Source organism: Lynx canadensis, chromosome A3 (assembly GCF_007474595.2).
Source record: "Lynx canadensis isolate LIC74 chromosome A3, mLynCan4.pri.v2, whole genome shotgun sequence".
NCBI lineage: Eukaryota > Metazoa > Chordata > Mammalia > Carnivora > Felidae > Lynx > Lynx canadensis.
In genome coordinates this window covers 120,023,222-120,046,057 of record NC_044305.1, presented here as the reverse complement: position 1 = coordinate 120,046,057, position 22,836 = coordinate 120,023,222, and the positions used below count along the sequence as shown (strand labels likewise).

At 52.1% G+C, this 22,836-nt stretch overlaps 1 protein-coding gene across 3 annotated transcripts in view; it reads right to left on the bottom strand.

The window, feature by feature from the left end:
- The window catches only part of DNMT3A (DNA methyltransferase 3 alpha), a 99,265-nt gene that overhangs the window by 12,825 nt on the left and 63,604 nt on the right, over positions 1-22,836 (bottom strand). For 2 of the 3 annotated variants that reach the window (XM_030311511.1, XM_030311512.1), the window contains exon 7: positions 12-227. In XM_030311511.1, coding sequence (XP_030167371.1) covers positions 12-227 — 216 coding nt within the window. Of the gene's footprint in view, positions 1-11; positions 228-3,549; positions 3,683-22,836 lie in introns of those variants that run through there. The other variant, XM_030311514.1, reaches the window with a different exon arrangement.

Below are 22,836 nucleotides of genomic sequence, written 5' to 3'. Positions count from 1 at the left end.
GAGCCGCTCACCTCGTACTCTGGCTCATCATCGGCCGCTTTGGTGGCGTTCTTATCCCCGGCGTCGGCTCCCACAGGCTCAGGTGTGGTGGCCACAGTGGGGGACGCAGGGTCAGTGGGCTGCTGCACCGCAGGAGGGCTGGCCTCCTCCACCTTCTGAGACTCGCCAGACCCCTGGTTTTCTTCCACAGCGTTCATTACTGCAATCACCTTGGCTTTCTTCTCAGCCTGGAGAAACAAAGGTAACAGAAGTTACCTTGACCTCTCCAGGAATTAGCAAGGCCGCTTGATACGGGAGGGCTCTTCTCAATCTCTTTGTGGCCTGGAGAGAGTGACAGAAGTATAGCTGAGTTCTTTGCTCATCAACTCAACTGGCTTGCCATGGAAAACGGGAAGATCTGAAGTTGGTTGGTGAACTCAAAACAGTTGGCTGCTTTCCAACCTCCTCTTGTGCCTCTCACACAAATCTTCCTTCGTCGGTCAGCATCACCAGTTGCCCACCCTCTGACATGGAAAGATTAATTCTACTCAAACAGTAATTGTGTGCCTCAGCTTAGGCACAGACCTTGGCTCGGCCCTCGATCTTACTTCCCAAGCACGAATTGGATCCTCTTGTCCTTTTCTTTGTAATTTTCCTGGGCAATCAACCCCTTCTATTCCTGGTCTTGGCTTCCAGACCACAAATCCAGTTTTGTCGTGATGTCTACCAAGGATGAAATCACTGTTCCCTGTTCCCTCTCTGCTCAAACCCCACAGAAAGAGCCACAAGAGCTTGTCTGCTCCTCCGTCATTCTGGAGTTCTTAGCATTGTTATCAAATGCATGTTATCGGATTCCCCCCTTCTTTCTACATGCACCTTTCAGATCCAACACCCTACAAGCCACACATCCTCTCTGCCATCCTACTGACCAATTAACAATTCAAACCCAATTATGCTCCCAAGTGGCCAGCCTCCATCCATTCGCCTCATCACGCTCATCCTTCCCAAAACCTGCTCCAAAACTGTCATCACCCTACAGAAAAGAACAAAATCCTTGATCCTTGGCTCTGAGAACCATTTCCCCTAGTGTCACCCCGGCTACTGAATCTGAGGGACACATGAATCTCAAACTTCAAGGCTCTGCACCTGTTTCCACCACATTCGGAGAAAAACATCCCATCTTCAATCTGCCTTTCAACATGAAGCTTTCCCAGAGAGTTTAGAGCTGTAAATGCAAGCCCGTCCTCAAGACTACATAAGAATATCACAAAGCAACTTGGAGTAGAAGAGCTCTAAGCTAGTCGGAGCACCTACATTCCCGCCTTCGCCTGGCAGTAACAGCCGATTCTAAGCAGTCCTTTCTTTCTCTTCCAAGTTGCCCAACCTAAAAAAGCATTTGATCTAAAGGATTTCCACTACCTGTTTCTGACTGGTTTAAGAATCTGATGTACACAAGTATCAAGATTTCCAAGGACTCTCTCTCCAAAACTTGTCAACGGACTCCCAGATGCCAGGGTCCCAGGTGGAAGAACCTTTGTTTTAAGCTCAAAGGCCTACTGTGTCGTCGATTCATTTCCCTTCGGTCTTCCCGTCTGCCTCCAGGCCACCGACCAACCCTGCTTCTGGTGCAGTCCTGAAACACTGAGGATGAAGTCCTGGTTCTTTCCCCCCGACTCCACAAATTCTAAGATGGGACACCGCATCCTTTGCCCCCAGCCCACAAACAGCTGGGAAAAGGAGCTGGATGCCAGCGGTGGAAGAAGGCAGGGCAACTTTTCTTCCCTCCCAAGCCCCTCGCTCACCTGCCGGGACTTTGCCCTCCCCGTCCCACCATCAATTATCTACCACCTCCTCCCCCACAAGAAGGTGCGCCTAGGTGTGTGCTCAACCCCATCCTCTTCCAGGACCAGCTGTGGCAACACTACTGAAGCCCCAGATCCGCTCACGGAGAAACACCATGCCTCCATGAAATTCAGGCACGGATCTACAGCAGGGTGCTGCTGTGGGAGACCCAAAGACCCTGCTTCAGGGGTGACGAGGCCCCTCGGCCAGAACAAGGTTGCGGGTGGCAGAGGGCAGGAGGGGCCTTCTTTGGAAAGGTGAAGCCACTGGCACAGAGAACAGCAGCGGGTGGGTGCCAGGCTCCCCAGGTCTAGAAGGGAATCGTGCCTGATGCCACCCTCCTCACTCCCCCACAGCCCCTTTGTCTCTCTTCTCAACCCCTCCACTGTGAGTTCCTGAACATTATTCTTCCCCCACAACTTCCCCCAGCTTGTCAGATGCTGCTGCTGACGGCTGTTAAGCACCCCCAACCCACTAGGTGCAGGAGAACGCGCACCCAGCAGGGTTTTGGCAGGCGGAGGAGGAGGAGGAAGAAGGGGGCCTCCATAGGGACGAGGCCAGCAGGGGTGGGGGAAGGAGGATGGGGGTGGGTTAGCAGCAGGAGGCAAGAGGAAAGGGGAAGAAGTGGCAGAGACGGTGGCTGGGTGGGGGAGGGGCCTCATTAGAATAGTCTGCCTAGGGCAGTGTGGGAATGCCTTTTTTCCACGCTCACTCCCACCCTCCTCCCCAGGCAAACAATAGGAGAAAGAAGGGTTAACTCAGGGCTTTGGCATTTGGGCTAAAGGCTCCTACCCCCAGTTCACAAGAGCCCACGCCAGAGCGGCCCAGAGATTGGGCAGGGCCCGGGAGACACTGCACCAACCCCCCACTACTGTGGCTCAAGGAAGCCACTTCTCTGGAGTTTGTCCAGCCTGGAAAGCCACTGGCAACTCCGCTCTAGTAGAGGCAAGGGCCCCGTGTCCAGGCCCATCTTCCTGGGCAGCTGTCCCGCCTCCACCTTCCTCTGCGACTCAGGCTGCTTTCCGCTCCAAAGGTCAGAGGTCCGGGCGCCCATGTGGACTGCCGGTGCAGTAGATCCCAGGCTGTCCCAGGCACCTCTGCCTTCCCAGGTCGGCGTCAGGCTGCCCTCCACGGCAGCCGCTGACATGCCACAGCCCCTGTCAGGGCCACACTGCTCCCTCCTACCCAGCACCATTTCTCTCTGCCTGGCCTGCCCCGTGGCTCCCAGTGACACGCAGGAGAAGAAACTGTCCCTCCCAAGAGGCTGCAAGGTTGGCATGGGCCGAGGACAGCATGGTCCGCCAGCCAAGAGCACGGGTCAGCAAGGAAATGCCGACAACCCATCAGCGAGCCACTTCGGCCAAAGGGCTGCTTCCAGCCCAACTCCTGGTGTCCCAGCTCCCGTGGGCCAGGGCCTGCCCCCCAGCTTCACTGACTGCTGCCCCGGACACACACGCTGGGGCTGCTCTTCTGGCCCCTGCACCGCCAGTCCCCACCTGAGCACAGGGAGAAGCGGGGCTGGGGGCTCCTGAAGAGGGAGTGGGTGGGACAGCACTAACTCAGCATCTCCAGAACTCGGGCCAGGCACACCAGCCAGCTCCTGCGGGCCAGGGAGGCAGACTTTGACTCTTCTCAAATCCAGAGGGCTGCAGCGGCCCAGAGATCCTCCCACCGGCCCCTGCCGCCTCCCCGCCCCCAGTCTCCCCAGGGCTCCGTCCAGGAACCTACCCATAAGGCCAGGTGCAGCCCCTCTGTGGTCCGGCTCAGGTGTGAGCCCCGGCCCTGAAGCTCTGTAAGTAGCTGCCCGTCTGGGGGGAGGGGAAGGGGGCGATGGGGCTGGGGGCGGAGGGGGCCAGGGAGAGGGGGAGGGGGGAGGTGGGGGGGAGGGCTTGAACATTTTCTTTGTCTAGAACTCCAGGTCACGTGGGCCCCGCTGGAGTGCCTGGTTGGCTGCGAGCGGGCCGGGGGAGGGGGCCGGCTCTCAGACGCTGGCAATGGGCCAGCCCCTCTCCTCCCGTCCGAGGGGCGCGGGCCGCCGCTGGGGCCTGGGGGCGCGGCTGGGCCTCCGCCCGTTCCCAGGACCCCGCCCAGGCCGGGGCTGGAGGCGGCACCGCCCCCTCCTCCGGGCTGGCCCTCCCGCCCCCTTCACCCCCAACTCTGCGTGAGCTCCGAGGGACGCCTCGGGGCGAGGCGGGGAGCCCGCGGAGGCTGGGAAGGGGACCCGGGAGGGAAGGGGCTGCACTGCAGCGGCGGAGGTAAGCTGGGAGCGTGGAGAGTACCAGGAGCGCCGGCAAAAGAAGAGAGGAGGTTGCGGACAGCCTGGGAGAGCCAGGAGAAAGTTGGTAAAAGTCAGTCTCTCGGAAGCACAACCAAAAAAAAAAAAAAAAAAAAAAAGAAGAAGAAAAAGCTTACAGATGAGCGTAGAGGCCCAGGAAGCTGTAGGGAAAACTCAAAGCACACAGAGATGGACAGAAGGCGCCTGCAGAAATTGGGAGCGCTCCAGACAAGAACTGTTGGGGAGAAGGCTCTCCTCTTCATACTACAGGTGGATAGACAGGGGTCCCTTAAACGCGTGGCTTGAGTTCAGGCTTTGAAAACCTCTTCCTGGCCAAGTCCCTGGGTCCCCTACGTCACTCAGGATCTGCCTTGGATGTCCCATTTTCCCGTTTGTGGGGGGGGGGTGGGGGGGCACACTCTAGTTTAAAAGTGTAGCAATTCCTCTTTCCCAGGCACAATCATCTGGTGCTCAGGAAGACTGCATTCCTCTTCTGGAGCCTCCAGGTGCGGACTCAACCATTTCAACCTCCCTCCTCCAGAGCAGAGGCCCCTATCCCAGGGAGGAGGGACACACATACACACACACTCTCTCTCTACCCACATCTGATAAAGAAGCAGACCCTCTTGGCCCTACCTTCAAGGAGCTGACAGATTCAACTAGACTTGGAGAGATAGGAAAAGGTCATTGAAAAAACATCTGTGAAGATAACTATACCACAAATACCAAGCCCCGTGGACTTGGATGACTTGAAAGCCCAACAAAAAAAAATGGCTAGTATGAATGATAAATGAGGTTAAGAGGTCAGTGTGGAGCAGAGATGAATCAGATTTGGAATGAAGTAAGATAGAAAGGAAATAAGAGATGTAGGGCTGAGGTGGGGGGAAATCCTTGCCCATCTCCACCTCCCAAGACAACTAAGGCTAAAGGGTGCAGAGAAAGATGTCAATGGATATATCCCACAGCAGTGAAGAATAACACAGGTGTTTCTGACAAGACCAGATGAATGGTTATTTTGGAAAGATCAGCCTGGTTTCCGTTTGCAAGATGAATTAGAAGGAGGAGCAGAGGAACTGAAGGTAAATGCTGTCAGCAGCAGAGAGCTGTTTAGCCAGCAGCACTTGTCAGAAGATCTGGACTTGGGTTCTGGTTCCATCACCATGACCTTGAACAAGTCACTTAACCCCAAGAAGTCTGGTTTTCTCATTTGCAAAATAGAAGTGATAACATCTGCTGTCCCAGGCCCTGGAATACCAGCATCTCTTAAAGAGATACTGCCCCAGGTGCCTGGCTTCCAGCCACAGTCAGCTGGGAACATACCAGCTGGAACAGGTGCTGGTATAAGGAGGTTAAGAGAGGTGCTGTGAAGGACGGCCCACCATCCCTCCTGGGGCTCGGCACCCTTCTGAGGGCCATCAGAGCAAGCCAGCCCTGAAGAGGGAGGAAGACTCCAAATCAGAGAGCTTTCTCCCAATAATATACTTGGGGAGTTCACACTTCACTCTCCCAACCCTGACTGAGACTCAGAATCCATCCATACAGCAAGGAGAAGGAGTCAGGCTGTTCTGTTCCAACCCATCTTTCAACCCAGTCGAGGGGTCTGGAACAGTTTTTCAGGCGATCCCCAAGCAGAGACCAGAAGCCCTGAATTTGTGCTTCTTGCCTGCTGGAATCCTTTCTGGATGAGCTTCTTCTCTGATGCCTCCTGGGCATCCAGGGCCTGTAAACAGGCCACTTTAGACCTCCCCTCAAAATGAAATTTCTGATCTGGTTTGGCCAGCTCTTTTTTAAAAAACTCTAGATCTTGGGGCGCCTGGGAGGCTCAGTCGGTTAAGCGTCCGACTTCGGTTCAGGTCGTGATCTCGAGGTCTGTGAGTTCGAGCCCCGCGTCGGGCTCTGTGCTGACAGCTCAGAGCCTGGAGCCTGCTTCGGATTCTGTGTCTCCCTCTCTCTCTCTCTGTTCCTCCCCCGTTCATGCTCTGTCTCTCTCTGCCTCAAAAATAAATAAACATTTAAAAAAAATAAAAAATAAAATAAATAAAAATAAATAAAAAACTCTAGATCTCATCCATGGCATCTCCTTTTCCACTAATACGAGGTTAAACACTTTAGACTCTACACTCTGTGGCCTTGGGACTTCTTCAGACAGTAAGTAACGATCCCTGGTGCATGCAGCCAGGATTCAAAGTGTCACCTCGGACAAGGACCATCAGTTTCACTTTCTCTTGGCCCACTTAATCAAGTAGCCTTTCCCTCCAACTGCCAAACTTCCTTGTTCTCATCCTTGAAAATTAAGCCCAACTCTTAACCTCTTCCACCCAGCTCCCAACTTAAGCATAAGAAAGACCCAACTCAAAGTTGTCCCCTCACCAACCTAGAGCACCGTCCCCCTCTTGTAGCTATGCGGACAGGAAAGTTTCCCCCCTTCTGTATGTATGAGTCACTCAGAGATTCATGTGTTCTTGGTGCTCAGTGAGCAGAGACGGGCCCCAAAACAGAAAAGGCCTCAAATCTAGGACACGAGGTGACTTTAGCAGGATAAAAACAGGGCAGCCTTCAAGGATCCTCAGGTCATGTATGTCCTTGACCTTCCAAAGGAACCTTCCCAGGCTGGTTACTGAGATAGGTCTTTTTTTTTTTTTTTTTAAGTTTATTTACTTAAGTAATCTCTATACCCAATGTGGGGCTCGAACTCATGACCCTGAGATCAGTAGTCCCAATGTCGGGCTCGAACTCATGACCCTGAGATCAACAGTCGCAGGCTCTTCCAACCGAGCCCTGAGATAGGTCTTTTGATTGCAATAAAGATCATAAACCTGAAATAGGAGTGTCACATAAAACAAGCCAGGTTTTTGGAAACGTCAGAAAGTATGTTGAAAGGGGGAACTGCTGGATGAAAAGATCTAGTGGATGTCAAGAGCCTAAAAGAAGTGTTGGAGAGGAAGTATCCAGGATGGCCCAAAAGAGAGGGTAACTTGAAAGAGAGGGCCGTTTCCTGTTTGACAGGCAGAAAGCAGTGATTCAACAGGCCTGATGAAACACCTCTTAAGGACACCTGACTCTTCGCCCTGATCCTGCACTCATCGAGCAAACTTCTCATTTTAATTATATTTTCCAGCGACTCTGATGCCAGTAAGTTGCCAGAAAACAGCCGGACAAGTGAGTGCTAGGATCTGTGTGGCAAGGACACGTCCTGTTATAAATCTCAGCATTCTGCTATGTGTCGCTCTCCCGTGTTTCTGAAGAACACGATCACAAGACGCGCCATTAACCTGACTCTCCGGCTCACAGACCTGAGATGAGGCACGAGGGCCACGATCCACCAGTAAAGAGCAGTCATTCCCACGGGTCAAGGTGGGGACGCCGGGCCTGCTGGGCTGGTTTTAACTCAAAGTTCAGTGTTCTGCGGTACGCTCGGACATGAAATCCGGTGCCGGCAGGACAGGGGGAGGTCATGTTGCTGCCATCAAACAGGACATTTAACCACAAGTCCGTTTACTCAAAGCCAGAGAAGCCATGATCCCTATGAAGCCATCTGCAAAGCCACATATTGAGGAAGCACTGTATATACTCTGCCACAAAAGCACTCGCAGCCATCCCAAGGAGACCTGGTCCGCACAAAAGGCCGTGAGATCAAAATGGATGTCTGCTCCGATCCTGCCCTTCTCCTACCTGTAGCTCAAAAGCCTCAGTGCTACGCACTAGACTCTGACTACCTGCTGATTACAGTCAACCCTCTGCATGGCATTCAAGGCCCCCACAAGCTGTATAGCGCTTATGTCACGCAGCCCACTCAGCCCACCCACTTGCTATTCCCGAAATATGCCCTTTCCTGCCTCTGTGCCTTTGCTCATGCTGTTCCTTGCTCCTCCCCTTCAACTCCCACCAGCCCAAATCCTATCTATCCTTCCAGTTCATCAGTTATCTCCACCATCAAAGTTTCTCTAGACCTGAACTGTCCAATAGGGTAGCCACTCACTGCATGTGCTATTTAAATTAATTAAAATTAGGGGCACCTCGGTGGCTCAGGCAGTTGAGCGTCCGACTTCAGCTCATGATCTCACAGTTCATGGGTTTGAGCCCTGTGTCGGGCTCTATGCTGACAGCTCAGAGCCTGGAACCTGCTTTGGATTCTGTGTCTCCGCCTCTCTCTGCCCCTCCCCTGCTCGCCCTCTGTCTGTCTCTGTCTCTCTCTCTCTCAAAAATAAACAAAAACAATGTTTTTAATAAATTAAAAATTAAATAAAAATAAAAGTTCTTTTCCTCAGTTGCATTGGTCACATTCCAAGTGTCCAAGAGCCACCTGTGGCTGGGGCTATTATATTGGACAGCACAGATCTTAGAACATTTTTATCATTGCATAAAGTTCTGTTGGACAGTGGTACTCTGGCCCCTCCCCCTTACCTTTCCCTACTGAAAAACTGCCCTGCCCCCACTCCGAGGTACTCCCATAGCACCTTGTAATCCTCTTAGCACCTGCCAATATTTGCCCATACTAAGGCGATCGTGCACTCACTCATCTTTCTCCTCCACAAATTAAAAATTCCTGGAGGGCAGAGACTGGACGTTATTCAGCTTCATATGGAAGCAGTGTGGACTCGAGCTTCTTGCACATTGAAGAGGATTTAGATAGTGTTTGCTGAACTGAATTCAACATTGTCTCAGGAGCCTCATCCAGAATCCACTGCCGAAGTTCCCAGTTAGGGACAGATTCTGTCCATAGCAAAATTCTAATAGGTGCTAAGAGGTCCAGGTCTGCCCACCCCCCCCCCCCCCCCAGAGGCCGGGAATCTTTGTTTGCTTGTTCCCCTGCAATCCATATGGAGGTTGCAAGCAAATGACCAGGACTGGGCTGCTGGCAGTGAAGCTAAAAATAGCCACGGAGCCAACAGCAAGGAGTTAGCAGGACTTGTTGCTAGGGAGACCAGTCACAGAGAGAGCAACTAAGCAGGGAGAGTGTCAGACCAGCACCTGGAGAGCAGAGGCCATAGTTGCGGGAGGTGGGGGGGGGGGGGGGCTTGAAGTTGACAGGGGTCCAAGGCTCCCACCTAGAGATGTTCAGCCTCCTGGCAGCTCCTGACTAATGCTCTAAGTGGGGCAAATGCTCCCCCTGTCCCTCAGTAACCCATCTCCATGGAAACCACCATTACTGGGGTGAAGTACCAGCCCCTGGAAGGGAGGCCTCTGCCTAGAGCTGGTTGTTATGGCAACACCCCCCCCTTTCCTGTCATTCTCTCTCCCCGGGCTTCTCCTGTGGGGGAAAGGTGGGGGCCTGGTCTTGGCTTAGCCAGCATGACCAGGAAACACCCGCTTCCTGACAAGAGTAACCTGCAAGGGGCTCTTCAGAAGCTCCTGGGAACCCAGAAAGGCCAGTCAGTCCTCAGCACAGGGCAGGCCTTCCTTTTCTTCCCACAAGAGCCCCACAGATCATCTTGCTAGGAGAATCCCCAAATCGGTTGGGTTTAATTGTATTAGGATCACCCAAGGTTTTTCAAAATACAGATTCTTGGGCCCTCTTGTGGAGATCAGCAGGCTTGGGGCAGGGCCCAGGAATCTGCTAAAACCTCCCTAGGTAATTCTGATTCTCGCCAGGTGTGGAAACCACTAAAGGCCCTGGCTGTCCTTGTTACAAACGAGGAAACCGAAACCTGCAGGAACTGAGCCCACCCAAAGGGTCAGAGCCGGTAACGGGAGAGGAAGCGGTCTGGAGCAGGAGGGGTAGGTGGAAGGAGATACGGAGGGAAGCTCCCTCAGTGCAAGCGTCGGAGGGGAGGCCTCAGGGAGGCCGTGTGTCCTGGGCCTTTCTCTCCTCCCCTTCAAGCCAGAACATGCAATTGTCCGATACTGGATTGTGATTTAGGACCGAGCCTCTCTCGACAAGCTATCCCCTGTGGCACAAGGCAGAGGTAGTGGGGTTGGGCCGTCTGGTTCCCAGAGTGTACAGAAGGGTGGCGGCCCAGGCAGATGATCTGCGCTGAAAGAAACTATCCTCCTTCGGAAGGAAACCAAAAGGGTCGCCATGGCAACCTGCAGTGCGCTGGCCTGGTTGGGCTCTGTGCCATCCTCCCAAACTTGGGCCCAGGAGAGGTGCAGCAGTATTCAGGCAAATGCCGGAGGGGCAGGGGCGCCCCATCCCCCTCGCCGGTCCCAGAACCCACAGGGAGGCCGGGCTGTACTCCGGAGCCGACCTCGGAGCCCGCCTGGAACACACCCAGACACCGGAATCCGGGAGCACGGGAGTTCTGAGCACCTGCAGTAGCTGGGCCGGGGGAGGACACTGCGGAGGTGGGGGAGACGGGCCTCCGCCCTTCTGTTACTCAGCCTAATTGTGTGCCCAAGACCCACCGCACATGGAACCACAGCCCTCATGCAAGACAGCATGCAATTAGCTGGTAAATTATGTGGTAGGGATGCTGTCTCCATGTGCTGAGGGAAGTCAGAGGAGACGGAAATCAGTAAAGGCAGCAACGGGAGGATGACAGAGGGTATGCCAGGAGTGGGCACAGCCTCCCAGCTTTCTCAGACAGGAGCGGCCAGATCTTTAGGGGTGTCTGCAGTTGTATCGACTCCCCAGCAGATAGAGGGGCAGGGGTGTGAGGCACCGGCATGGCGCCTGCCTATCTATGAGGGAGAAGGAGTCCCAGCGCCCACCTCCCCTGCGTGCCATCCATGCACTCAGATGCATTCTTCTGAGCCTGGGAGGCACCTCCTGGCCGACCCCTCACCTCATCTCTTCCTGCCACATTCCCAGGCAGCCTCCCCTCCTCCCCAGCCCCCTCAATCTCTGCAGTCACTGCTACACCCCCCCTAATGCTGTGTGCCTGGGAGCCCCAACTCGCCAGAGCAGCCCTGAGGCTTCTGGAGCTTCAGCTGCTACCTCCTTCCTCACTGCACCCATCTGCCTTCTCCTTCCCTACCGCTCCAGGTCTGCTCCGTAAGGGGAAGGCTTCCCCCACAAAGCCAGCTCCCCGCTGCGAATCAGTTCCCCAGCCCCTAGCCCGGAGCTGTTGGGTGTGCAGGGCTCCACCTGTGAGTGAGTGGAGTGCGGGATCCGGGCAGGGAGCAGGGGTGCAGGTGGCAGTGCTGCTGGTCCCCATACCTTACCACGGCAACATCAAGGAGCGGGATGTGAGGTCTCAGACTGAGCAGGGGATCATAGCTGATGCCAAGACCTTTAATAAGTGCCTAGCCTCTTTGGACCCTGATTTCCGAATCAGTCTGACAGGACCACAAATATCTGCTGACTAGTACAGGTAAGATCGAAGGAAGTCAGGAGGGGGGCGCCTGGGTGGCTCAGTCGGTTAAGTGTCCGCTCTTGGTTTCGGCTCAGGTCATGATCTCATGGTTCATGAGTTCAAGCCCCGCATCTGGCACTGTGCTGACACTGTAGGGCCTGCCTGGGATTTTCTCTTTCTCTCACTGCCCCTTCCCTGCTCATGCTCTCGCGCACACCCTCTCTCTCAAAATAAACTTAAAAAAAAAAAAAAAAAAAAAAGGAAGTCATGAGGGTGCAACATTTTGAGAGGTGGAAAGAACCCTATGACAGGTTTGCTTGAGGACTTGTCGATCTTCACTTTACTTTAGAAACCCGACCCTAGAGAGAAGTGTTAATTTTATACCTGGGACAGACGGGTCAAAAGGAACCTGGTAAACCCTAACAGCCAAGGCTGCTCTCCCCTCCCCTCCCCTCCCCTCCCCTCCCCTCCCCTCCCCTCCCCCACCCCTTCTCCAGGCTCTAGGGGTCAAAGGGAGGGGCTCAGGGACCACCATTCAGATTCAGGCATGCAGACCCTCTCAAGTTTCAGAGCCCAAAGAGAAGACCCAGGAGGAGCCCGGCAGACAGGCATTGCAGTAAACTACAGCTGGAAACAGCAGGAACGCCTACCATCTCCATCCCAAAGGGAAAATTTGAATTCCTGTACCAAGTCCTTTCCGGTCTTCTCCCCCCGCCCCACCCATGTTTGGAAACGGTTCCCTAGCTCTGCCTGCCTTAGAGCCCGAACTTCTTTCCTAGTTCAGTATTCCAAGATCAGAGAGTCTCTCGCAACAGCTGTACATTAGAATCACCTGGGAGAGCGTTAGCAGCAATGTGGGCCAGGGCCCATCGCTAAATTCCAAATGTAATAAATCCAGAGGAGGGGCCCAGGCGGTGGTGGTTAAAACAAAATGAGACTCCCAGGTGATCCTAACGTGCACAGAGCGCCCCCCACCCCATGCAGTTGATAGGGCGGTAGGTGACATGACAAATGCACCTTTTGGGGATCTCTTCTGTGCCAGATTTGCTTTACTTGGAATCATCCAAAGCTTGGTGGTTCTCAAGCTTTCATAAGCCACAGAATCGTCTGGGGAGCTGGCTAGAAAACCAGCTTTCTCAGGAACCGCCCTAGAGATTGTGCCTCCTTGGGTTCTGAATGGGGCCTGGGAACATGCCTTTTTTGAATGCACAGCCCACATGATTCTGACGTAGTATCACAGCAACCCGCCCTCTAAGACACACTGAATGCTGACGGCATCTTTGTTATGTATAAAGCAAGCCCAACGCAGTTTTCGGTTTTTGTTTGCCCCATAGAGTTGCCCTTGAAACAGCATCTAGATTCAAATATACAGGAGACTAAGCTCTTTCATCCCCATTGGTGTTTAATTCCTCCGAGTTGGAAATGAAAAATTAAATATGTATACTGCTCACCATTTACAGACTAAAGAGGAATAGGGGAAGAGTCATAAGGCATCTATAAGGAGTAGGCAGATCTGAAAACCGGTAAAATCACACACACACACACACACACACACACACACACACACACACACACACGACATGTTTGTCATGGGAGAGGATAAACTGAGAGGTGGAGGACCAGGATGGCCAGATGCTTCACAGAGATTAGAAAGGGCTCCACAGCCTGGTGAAAGAGGGGGCTTTCTTGGTTCTCTAATGGGCTCCAGAACTCCTTCGGATTCCGAAGCCCTCGTAGTAGTCCTGGGCACCAGCTGTTCCCAGAAGCTCCAAGTCCCCGCCCCTCCTTATCCTGGTCTCCAACAGGCTGCTCTCCCTGCTTCCGGCTCTTCCCTCCCAGCTCTGCAGCACGTGCCCTCCACGGCAGTGATTCCAGAGTCTGGTTCCGGACCCACCTTCAGGGCTGCCTGCTACACCTCTCCCAGCGCACAGCCACCCTGCCGGCTTCTCAAAACCAGCTTGTCCAACACCGAACTCACCCTCTCCTAAGGGAACATATTTTCATGACCTTGGGGTGGGCAGAGAATTCTTAGAGATACACACACATGCTAACCAATAAAATGGGGGGAAGAAAAGGATAAATTGGACTTTATTAAAATTAAAAGCTCCTGCTCATCACAATACATCCTTAAGAAAATCAAAAGCCCAGACCACCTTCCAGTCCCAAACCTGCTCTTCCTCCAGGATTCTCTAGCTCAGATAATGACCACCACCCCCAGCCCCTAAATACGAGGCCAATTTCTCCCTGTCCTCCGACTGGAGACAATTCTATCAAGTCTCTCGTGTCCGCCTCTTGTTACCTGGACCCTCGGTCAAAGCCCAGCCGAACGCCCTCCTAACTCGTCCTGCTTCTCGACTCCTCTGCTCTGGACTCCCTTGCCATGCTGCCAGGGTTACCTTCCTAAAAGCCACGGCCACCTCTCTCATACTCCTGCTCTCTGCTGCACAATGAAGCAGTTCCTGACCGTGACAGGAAGGCCTTTGCGGATCTGACCATCTTCCTTTGTAGTCTTCTCTCTCCTAACGCTTCCTCCCCGACTCTCACACCCTAGTTACCAGATCTCTTGCTGTTCCCTGAACAACCCAGAAGCTTCACGGCTCCTTCTCTTTGCCCCCTCAGTGGTTCTCTCCTCGTTTATCCCTACTAGAATTCCCAAAGGAGGCCCCCACCAGGAAGCTTCCTGGAAATTCCCTGGAAAAGTGCTCTTGCCCTCCACTGTGCTCACCAGACTCTTGGTACCGGGAACACAGAACAAGCCCCACGCTCTACCCGACACCGAGGTTCACAGTGAACGCTCCAGCCTTCTCCACTAGCCATATGTCCCTGGGACGGGAGCTGTGCCCATGTGTCTCCTCCAGCACCAGTACAGTGCTGTGTGTGTTTGGTAAGAACTGAATTCAAGTCCATTAACTCTTTCATCTAGAGTTATTGGCTCCTTAATAGGGTCACACAGTCCAGCCGGCCACCCCGTGCTTCAACATCCCTGGGGCCTCCAGGACAAATGGTCTGGTCTTTAAAGCAAAGCAGAGAGAACATCACTGTTATATCTTCTCCTTTGTCTGCCTCATAGAAGGTGCTATAAGAACGCTTCTCAAAGTTGGGACTAAATATGCAAGCCATCTGGAGGTGCTCCAGACCCCAAACTCCCGGAGGATTTCTCGGCACCTACCTTAAGATCCCACTCAACGCCCTTCCCCCCGCCATCCCTGTCAGGCAGACTGCTGGTTCCAGGGGGAGGGCTGCGTGCTGTCCCTTCTTTGGCAAGTCTTCCCCGAGGTCCTCAGGCTAGTTAGTGCTCCCATGGCCTGTTTGCTCCTAGTCCTAAAATGGCCGTACTGGGTTGCACAAGGTACTCACCTACCTGCCTACGTCTCCCAGGGGAAGGAGGCATCCCAGGCCGGGATTCTGACTTTCCTTCCAATATGTTTCCGTAATGTCTAGAAAATGTCGGAATGCAGTAGCTCCGCAGACACATGTGGTGTTATCTTAAAGCTCAGTTAAGGTTTGACGGTTCTTTGAATGAATGAATGAATGAATGAATGAATGAATCAGTGATTAATAAAAAGAAGACTAGCAATCCTGGGCAGATCTAGGTAGAGGGCCACCAAAGCCAGAGCTGGAATGTGAATTCCCAAGCTAAGGAAATGTCCTAGGAAGATGTGTCACCTGGCGGGGGTGGAGGGGTGTACTTTGCAACATGGCTTTTTTGTATGAACTCAAGCCTCTCCCTAGCCTGGGCCTAGTGTCTGAAGATGAGCACCAAGTCAAGAGTAGTGAAGAGGAAAGGAAAACTAGGTTCTAGCACCAAACACGTAAATATTACGAAAGTCTTCATTAAGAATCCTTGTCGGGATACTTTATATATGTGTTTCTAGAAGAGGCATGTATGTAAGGTCTGAGAACGCGCTCAGATATTTAATTTAGAATTCACGTACAAGGTAGTACAGGAGACAAAGGTGCTACAGGTCATGACTCGAGCCCTCCTCCCCACAAATTATAAACTTTTAGAATCTCTGGGGTCAGCTGAGTCTATTTCTGTCACATTACAAGTGAGGAAACTGAAGTGCAGAGAGGAGAAAGATCTTCTCAAATAGATCAGGGGCAGAGGCTGAGCCCGGAAACCAAGCCTCCTGAATCCCAAGCCTCGTGAATCTCATTCCAACATTGTTTTAATCCAATCTCACAATGTCAAAGGTACCTTCAAGAGAAAACAGCGATTCAAGGAGGGGCTCAGGACCAAGTGAGTGGAGCGGGGGCGGGGCGGGGGCAGTCCCGAGGGCCTAAAGGACCCAAACCTGGCTCAGGCAGCCCAGGAGGTGGGGAGTGGAGGCGGCAGCTGGGGCAGGGGGTGGGGGGTAGGGCTGGGCCAACTCTATCCTATCTCTCTCTCTTTTTTTTTTTTTTTAAACACCTTTTCATTGATTAATCTGGCCACTCTTCAACGTTTATTTATTTTTGGGACAGAGAGAGACAGAGCATGAACGGGGGAGGGGCAGAGAGAGAGGGAGACACAGAATCGGAAGCAGGCTCCAGGCTCCAAGCCATCAGCCCAGAGCCTGACGCGGGGCTCGAACTCACGGACCACGAGATCGTGACCTGGCTGAAGTCGGACGCTTAACCGACTGCGCCACCCAGGCGCCCCATCTCTCTCTTTTTTTTAAATGTGGTATGATTCTTTTCCTTTTTTCTTTTTTTTAAAGCTTATTGTTTTGAGAGAGGGAGAGAGAGACAGAACAAGTGGGAGAGGGGCAGAGAGAGAGGGAGAGAGAGAGTATCCCAAGCAGGCTCCGCCCTGTCAGCACAGAGCCCAACGCAGGGCTGGAACTCACAAACTTTGAGATCATGGCCTGAGCAGAAGTCAGACTTTTAACCAACTGAGCCACTAAGGCGCCCCCACTATCCCTCTCTTTTAACCCCATACTTTAGTCTAAGGAGAAGCCATCAGCAAACCAGGAAGATTCTGTTCTAGGTGAGTCATTTGGGCGCAAAACAGAAGCAGCATGGGATGGGTTTTGCCCCGGGGAACACTCTACAGGCATATCCATGTGGTTCTCACCTCCTTATCTAGGGGAATCTTAGTTTCCTAGGAGTAAGATAGGGATAAAGATAGTTCTTATAGTAACTGCAGATAATATATCTGTCAAATGACAAAAACAATACAATTCAGTAATGCGTTTGATGTCCTTTATTCCAGGGAGAAGAATCCAAGGATCGGAGAGTACAGTGCCTAACAAGCAATGAAGTACTCTTCCCGAGGGATTCTGGCAGGAAGCGACTTTGATAGACTCTTAGAAGAGGTAACACGGCAACAAGGCATGATTGGCTAGGAAGTGGGGAATTTCCTTATAAGGCTAGCAGGTCCTATTTTCTAGGGTAAGGTGAGCCAACGAAAGCTGAGCTGGACGATTGTGATTGGTGTATGTTAAGTTTGACCTGTGGTTCCCGTAAGTGCATAAACTTAGGCTTGGATTTGTGACGTAAGCTGGGCCACTGGAACATACCACATCTGAGTTCTATGGTGAAAGTGAATGCTCCTGGCACAGTGCCTGGTACAAAGTAGGTGCTCAGTAAAGTCCAACCCCTCTTGCCTAGTTCCGCGGCCTCGGCCAGCCGCTAGACCCCGCCCACAACCACCACCACCACGCCCACCCCCCCCACCCGCCGCCATTTGTTTTCTCATCACTAAAAAGTGAGGGTTGTTCTAAGAGCTATTCTCTGTGCCCCCTGATAAAGTGAACACTCCGGTGTGCAAACAGCCCATCCCCTCAGGAGACAGTGGGAGCCTCTATGATGACAATTTCACAGCCAGCCCTGGAAGTCACTCTGATTATAGGCTGTCACAGGAATACCTTTAAAAACCTGTTCAGCCTTTTGGTAAAGTACATACTTGTCATGCTTGCCCCAAATGGCATCACCTCCTTGAAGGAGATGTTATTTTTGAGGCCATCCTGCAAAAGTTCAGGTTGTCATGAATTTACGAATGGTGGATAAGAGAGGGATGCCTGCCGGTCAGAATACCCTAAAACTGCTATCCACGTAGTTGGCTAATAATTTGATTTTAGTCCTTAATGGTCTACTAGCGTAGCCATTTCTCAAGTCTCCAGCACTAGAGCCCAGGGGAATCACACCTAATTCATCTCCTTATTCCTAAAGCCCCAAGCACAATGGCCCCCTACTTAGTAGGCGCTTAGTGATTGCTTATTAAATGGAATATAGCACAGCAGGAGATGACCCTCTCGACATTCACAGGCTGTTTCTTCCCAGGACGGACAGGAAGCACAGTCTGTTGAGACTGCAGGGTTATAAAGCAAGAGGAAGCAACATTTGCTCAGCTCACAGAAGCAGCAGCACAAATGGCCAATAACCATATGAAAAGAAGTCCAGCCTCACTTATTATCTGGGAAATGCCAATTAAAATCATAACAAGATACCGTTTTTTTTCCCCACCCATTAGATTAGCAAAATATTGATGTTGGCAAAGGTGGAAGTCTTCTCATACCCTGTTTATGGGCACACAAATGGCACTGCCCTTTTTGGAAGGCAGTTTGGCAGGTTCGATAAAATGCAAAACACACATTCCCTTTGACCTAGCATTCCTCTTTCTAGGTGTCTTAGAGGAACACAGATGCACAAAGAGGCATGACCAAGGATGTTCGCTGCTGCAACGCGTATGTAGTAAGATACCATAAGCAACACAAATGCCCGCCACTCAGAGAACGGTTGAGTAAAATCGTGGCAATCCATATGCTGGGATAGAACAGTGATTACGTGGCGAGATTGTTGAGACTTATTGTAAGTGAAAAACCAAGCTGTAAAACAAAACTACAATGTGGTTCCATTTATGTAAAAAAGGAAGAGAAACAAAAGCAACTGTGAAGTAAAATTATATATTTATACACACAGAGATGGATAGAAAAAATCATGTCGTATATACACCAAACTCACAACACCAAGCACCTCTGCTGGAGGAATCAGAATCACGGGGGAGGGATGAGTTTTTCACGACAAGAATGCATTTGTGTAATACTTATGTCATTTAAAATCATTTAGAAAAGTATCAAGCTCCTGTTATACGCTAGCCCTGCCCTAGGAGCTTTAAATGTTAAGGATTATTTTATTAACCCACACCAGTTCTGAGATTAGAATTATTGACTCATTCAGCAAACCTTTCCCCAGTCTCCCCTGAGTGCCACCCCTGGGGACAGAGGTGCCCAGAGTGCCTGCATCTACCCAGCTCAGGTTGGGGAGCGGCGGAAAGCAAGCCGGGCAAGAGCCGCTCTTGCGCATACACCCGGGAGCTCGGGGCACATCCAAGGCCAGCTACAACCAAGGGCTCTCAGCCTGGTGAGGTTAAAAGTGACGCCTAAGGTCCCACATCCCGTAAGTGGCCAGGTGGCATTCGAACTCCCCTCCAAAGGCACCCTTCCCTTCAGGAACATAAAAGCTTTGCCACCTGTTGGGGGGCCCAGGGGGAGGGGATGGGGAACTGCCTGATATAGGCGGGAGAGGGGAGGTCTCTATGTGAACCACAGATTATTTGTTATCATCACTATTGAATATGTATTAAGCATCTAATAAGTGTAAAGGTGCATGAGTCCCTCCCTCCAGGATGGGAGCCAGGAAAGAGACCAGATCCTAGATCAGCAGGACATGGTGTCCTTGCCTTGACATAATTTAGAATCAGGCCGGGGTGAAGAGATTACTCTTCATCACGCAGCTACAAGGGAGCCCTGAAACCACACAAACTGGAACCGTGGGAGTCCTCGGCCCCTCTGGCCAGACGACCGTCCCTGCTGCTTGAGCAGCCCTCTGCACCTCTTCTGCCTCACCACGGTGGTGACATCCGATGAAGTGACACATGTGGGAAGACCTTCCTAAACCCACCATACTCCCCTGGGTCACTGCGTTCTGTTAATCATTAGAAAGAGGAGCTAGGACTTGCCCTCCTCTGGGAGGAGGAATGCCTCACCTCTGCCCTCCCTGCTGCCAGGGCCTGGGCCAGCTCCGCCAGGGCAGGGAAGGTTCTCATCGGCTCCAGCACAGCGGAGGCCCGGCAGAAATAGCGGGAGCACGGAGTGCAGAAGAATCAGGGCACCACCTTACCCGTGGGAGCCTAATCACACGGGTCCTCCTGCCCCATGCTGTTCTCCAGGTACACCTGTCAGCACCTCCGAGAAACCATATGGAAACCAAGGGCTTGGGGCCTCAAGGCAGAAATCCAAGGGCCTGAGCTCCCTGAGGTGTCCCACATTCACCAATGTCTCAACTGCTTGGCCAACCAGCAGGTATATATTGAGCCTATTCTTATCCAATATCAGGCTGGGCATGATGGGGGAAGACAGGATTAACACACGAGAAATAGTGAAAAGTACCCTACAAAATATAACTGAGTGCTTCATCCAAAAACATTAGCAGTAAGGGCAATGGGGTGCAGAGAAGGGAGGAGGTCAGTGTGAACTGGAGAAATCCTAGAGAGCCTTGTGGACTCAGTCCTGCAGAGCATATAAAGGAAAGCACAGCGGGGACACAGGGAAGAAAGAAGGGGCACAGCAAAATCTAAAGGGGGACTGGTCCTTCTTAGAGGGCCTTCCTCTTAGAGAGTGGCAGTGAAACGGGGTGGGGTGATTGTGAGGTCCCAGTGAGAGATGATGCCTTGAGAAACAGCCAGGGCATCTCTAGCACAGATGAGGGAGACAATGGGGAGCCATTGTAGGTTGTATAGCAGGGCCGGGTCAGGATTCAAGCGGAGCTTAACCCTTGAAAGGATTAGTAAGGAAGTGACTATGTGATAGGACAGACAGAAAATGACAGACAGCTTCCCACCTTCAGCCAGAATTCCCACCTCAGTCTCAGGGAAGGAGCACATGTCTCATTTTCCTCACCCGCTTATTTTAAATTTCTTTCATTTTGTGATATTCTAAGCCTTCTTTAAAAAAAAAAAAATTGGAGGTAGAGGAAAGCCTGGGGAGGTAGGTAATCTCAGATGGAAAAGGAAAGAGTAAACCTCAGTCAGTAACGGGATTGATAGAGGAGTATTTTGAGGGAAGCAGGCCCCACAGGTTGGGGCATGTGGACCAGCGAAGGGGCAGGTGCAGACTGGGGTCTGGTGGGAGCCCCAAAACAAGACACACAGTCCTCAAGCCCTACATCCTGTGTTTCTTCACCAACTTCCATTCCTGATCCTGAAAAGGCCATGTTGCCTGGTGCCTCAGAACCTCTGCATATGCCGTATCCCTCCTTCTACAATGCCCTTTTGCCCCTTCCCTAAATTCTAGTCCATTCTTTAGAAGCCAAAAGCCACCTCTTGCTGATGCATGGATGATCCAGGCAGAACCGCTCTAAGCCCTTTGGGTGATGCTCTTCCCGAGGTGCCCTAAACCCTTGTCCTACCTTGGGGTAACTAGGAATCTTCTAGGCTTCTGGTACCCCCAATATCTCATACAGTGCTGAGACATGGAGGGTTCTGGTAGCTCAAAAATGGTGCCCTGCGGGAAGTTTTAAAGAGCAGGTGTCACCTCCTGAGGTTAGGAAGAGCCAGCTGGGCCTTCAAGTGACACTGCCTGGGAAACAGCTGGAACTGTGGTTTTAGGAGGGCACCTAGTAGAATCTAGGAGAGCACATAAGGGGTAAGTGGATCAAAACTGGCAGGAGGCGGGGGCGGGCAGAGATCTGGGGATGCCATAGTTAAGGGACAGAGGAGAATGCCAAGCAGATGCCGTTGGAGGAAACGGGGAAGGATCCCAGGGCCAAGGTCAGGAAGGCCTAGCGAGGCAGTGTCGGAAGAAAGGGTCGGACGCCAGAGAACAAGGATGAGGCCACAAGAGGAGGAAGGGTTTCTTTACCCCTGGGAAGCCACTCGGAAGACAGGCCTGCTGGTGACAGTTACTACCCTTTAGTCTGAAGGGAACCTGGCACTCTTGAGAGCTACCTGTGTTTCCCCAACATTCTTATTGCCCGCAGCTAGCTCTCTCCTAGCTCCCTGGCCGATCCCAAGGGGGGCAGGGGTGGTGCTGTGGCCAGGCCTCAGCAGGCAGTAGGAAGCCCGAAGGGGGCCTGAGCTTGTAGCCAGCGCTTAAGTGCGGCCCCAGCCCCCTAGTTTGAGAATGAGGAGATCAGCGGTTCTAACACCTGTACTGGAAATCACGGAAGGCTTTATGACATCTTTAGTTATAGAATATGAATGAGGAACAGTTCTACTGGCAGAAGAAATACATTTTTTTTAACTTCTTTTTTTTTTTTTTTTTTTTTTTTTTAACTAAGCTCTATGCCCAATGTAGAGCTTGAACTCAAGACCCCAAGATCAAGAGTCAGGTACACTATTAACTGAGCCAGCCAGGAGCCCAACGGATATACTTGTGGGGCACATACCTCAAACATTTTAAATTCATTCAACTTTGTACGTGTTTCTGTAAATGCTCATTGATTGCCTTTGTTGGCTGGGGGTGGGGAAGCAGAGGCCAAAGGTTTAAGATTTACTAGAAAAGCTTTTGATGATGGTTGAAGCTGGGCGATAGGTACATGGGGGTTCGGCACATCACTCTCTCCGCTTCTGCGTATGCTACAAGACGTCCATGATAAAGTCTTGAAATTTTAGTGGAACACTTAAAATTAGGAGAAAATACACCTATTATCTTAATGTTTCCTGCAAGTTGAGAAAAGATCCCCTTTTCTATTGCAACTGAGGGCAGGCCCCCATACTGCTTCTTCAGGGAGCACAGTTTGAGGACCACAGAGTTTATAGATTTACCAGGCCTAAAAGTCATCGTGTCCAAGCTTCTGGCCCCAGGGCTAAGGGAAAGCAGAAAAAAGCAAAGCCCCCCTCTGCCGGCCCCTGGGAACTGATTGGTGGGCACCTGACCAGATGGCAAAAACAGCCCAAGTTCCTGAAATTTCCAGTCCAAAGACCACACTGCGTGCTCAGGGTCAAGTGCTTCTCTCCTCTCCCAGACCTCAGACAGGCTGCCCCTTTTCCAGGCTCTTCCCGGAGAGAAATTTCTGCCTTCCTGGATCCCGAAGGAACTGGAAACAATCAAGTAGCCAGACCCCTACCTGTTCTGAACCTCTTCTAGAGCAAGCTCTCACACAATGTAAACGGGATAAGGCCTTTCTTTGTAGGCCATGTCCCAGATGGTGGCAATTCAAGGCATTTCTGCTCCAATCCTGGTGCCAGAGGTCAACCGCCTTCTCTCTACTAATCAGACAGGAAGGAGAGCAGCCCCACAAATCAGCCTTCATAGACTGGGGCCTCCCTGGTCTTGCAGTCTCCTCACCTCCTCTCTCGGCTGCAGCCTTCCGTGGGCTGGCTTCCACCCCCCACGGAAGCTGCTCTTAGAAAAGTCGCTGGCCAACTCCAGGGCGTCAGATGCAATGAGCATGTCTCAGTGAATTCACCTTCCACAGGGCTAGGCAAACACTCTCGGGAAAGCCTTCTCCTTTCCGAGTCATGGCTCTTCTCCCCTCGGCTGCCCCCCAAGCCCCTCGTCAGTCCCTGCAGCCTGCCAGTCC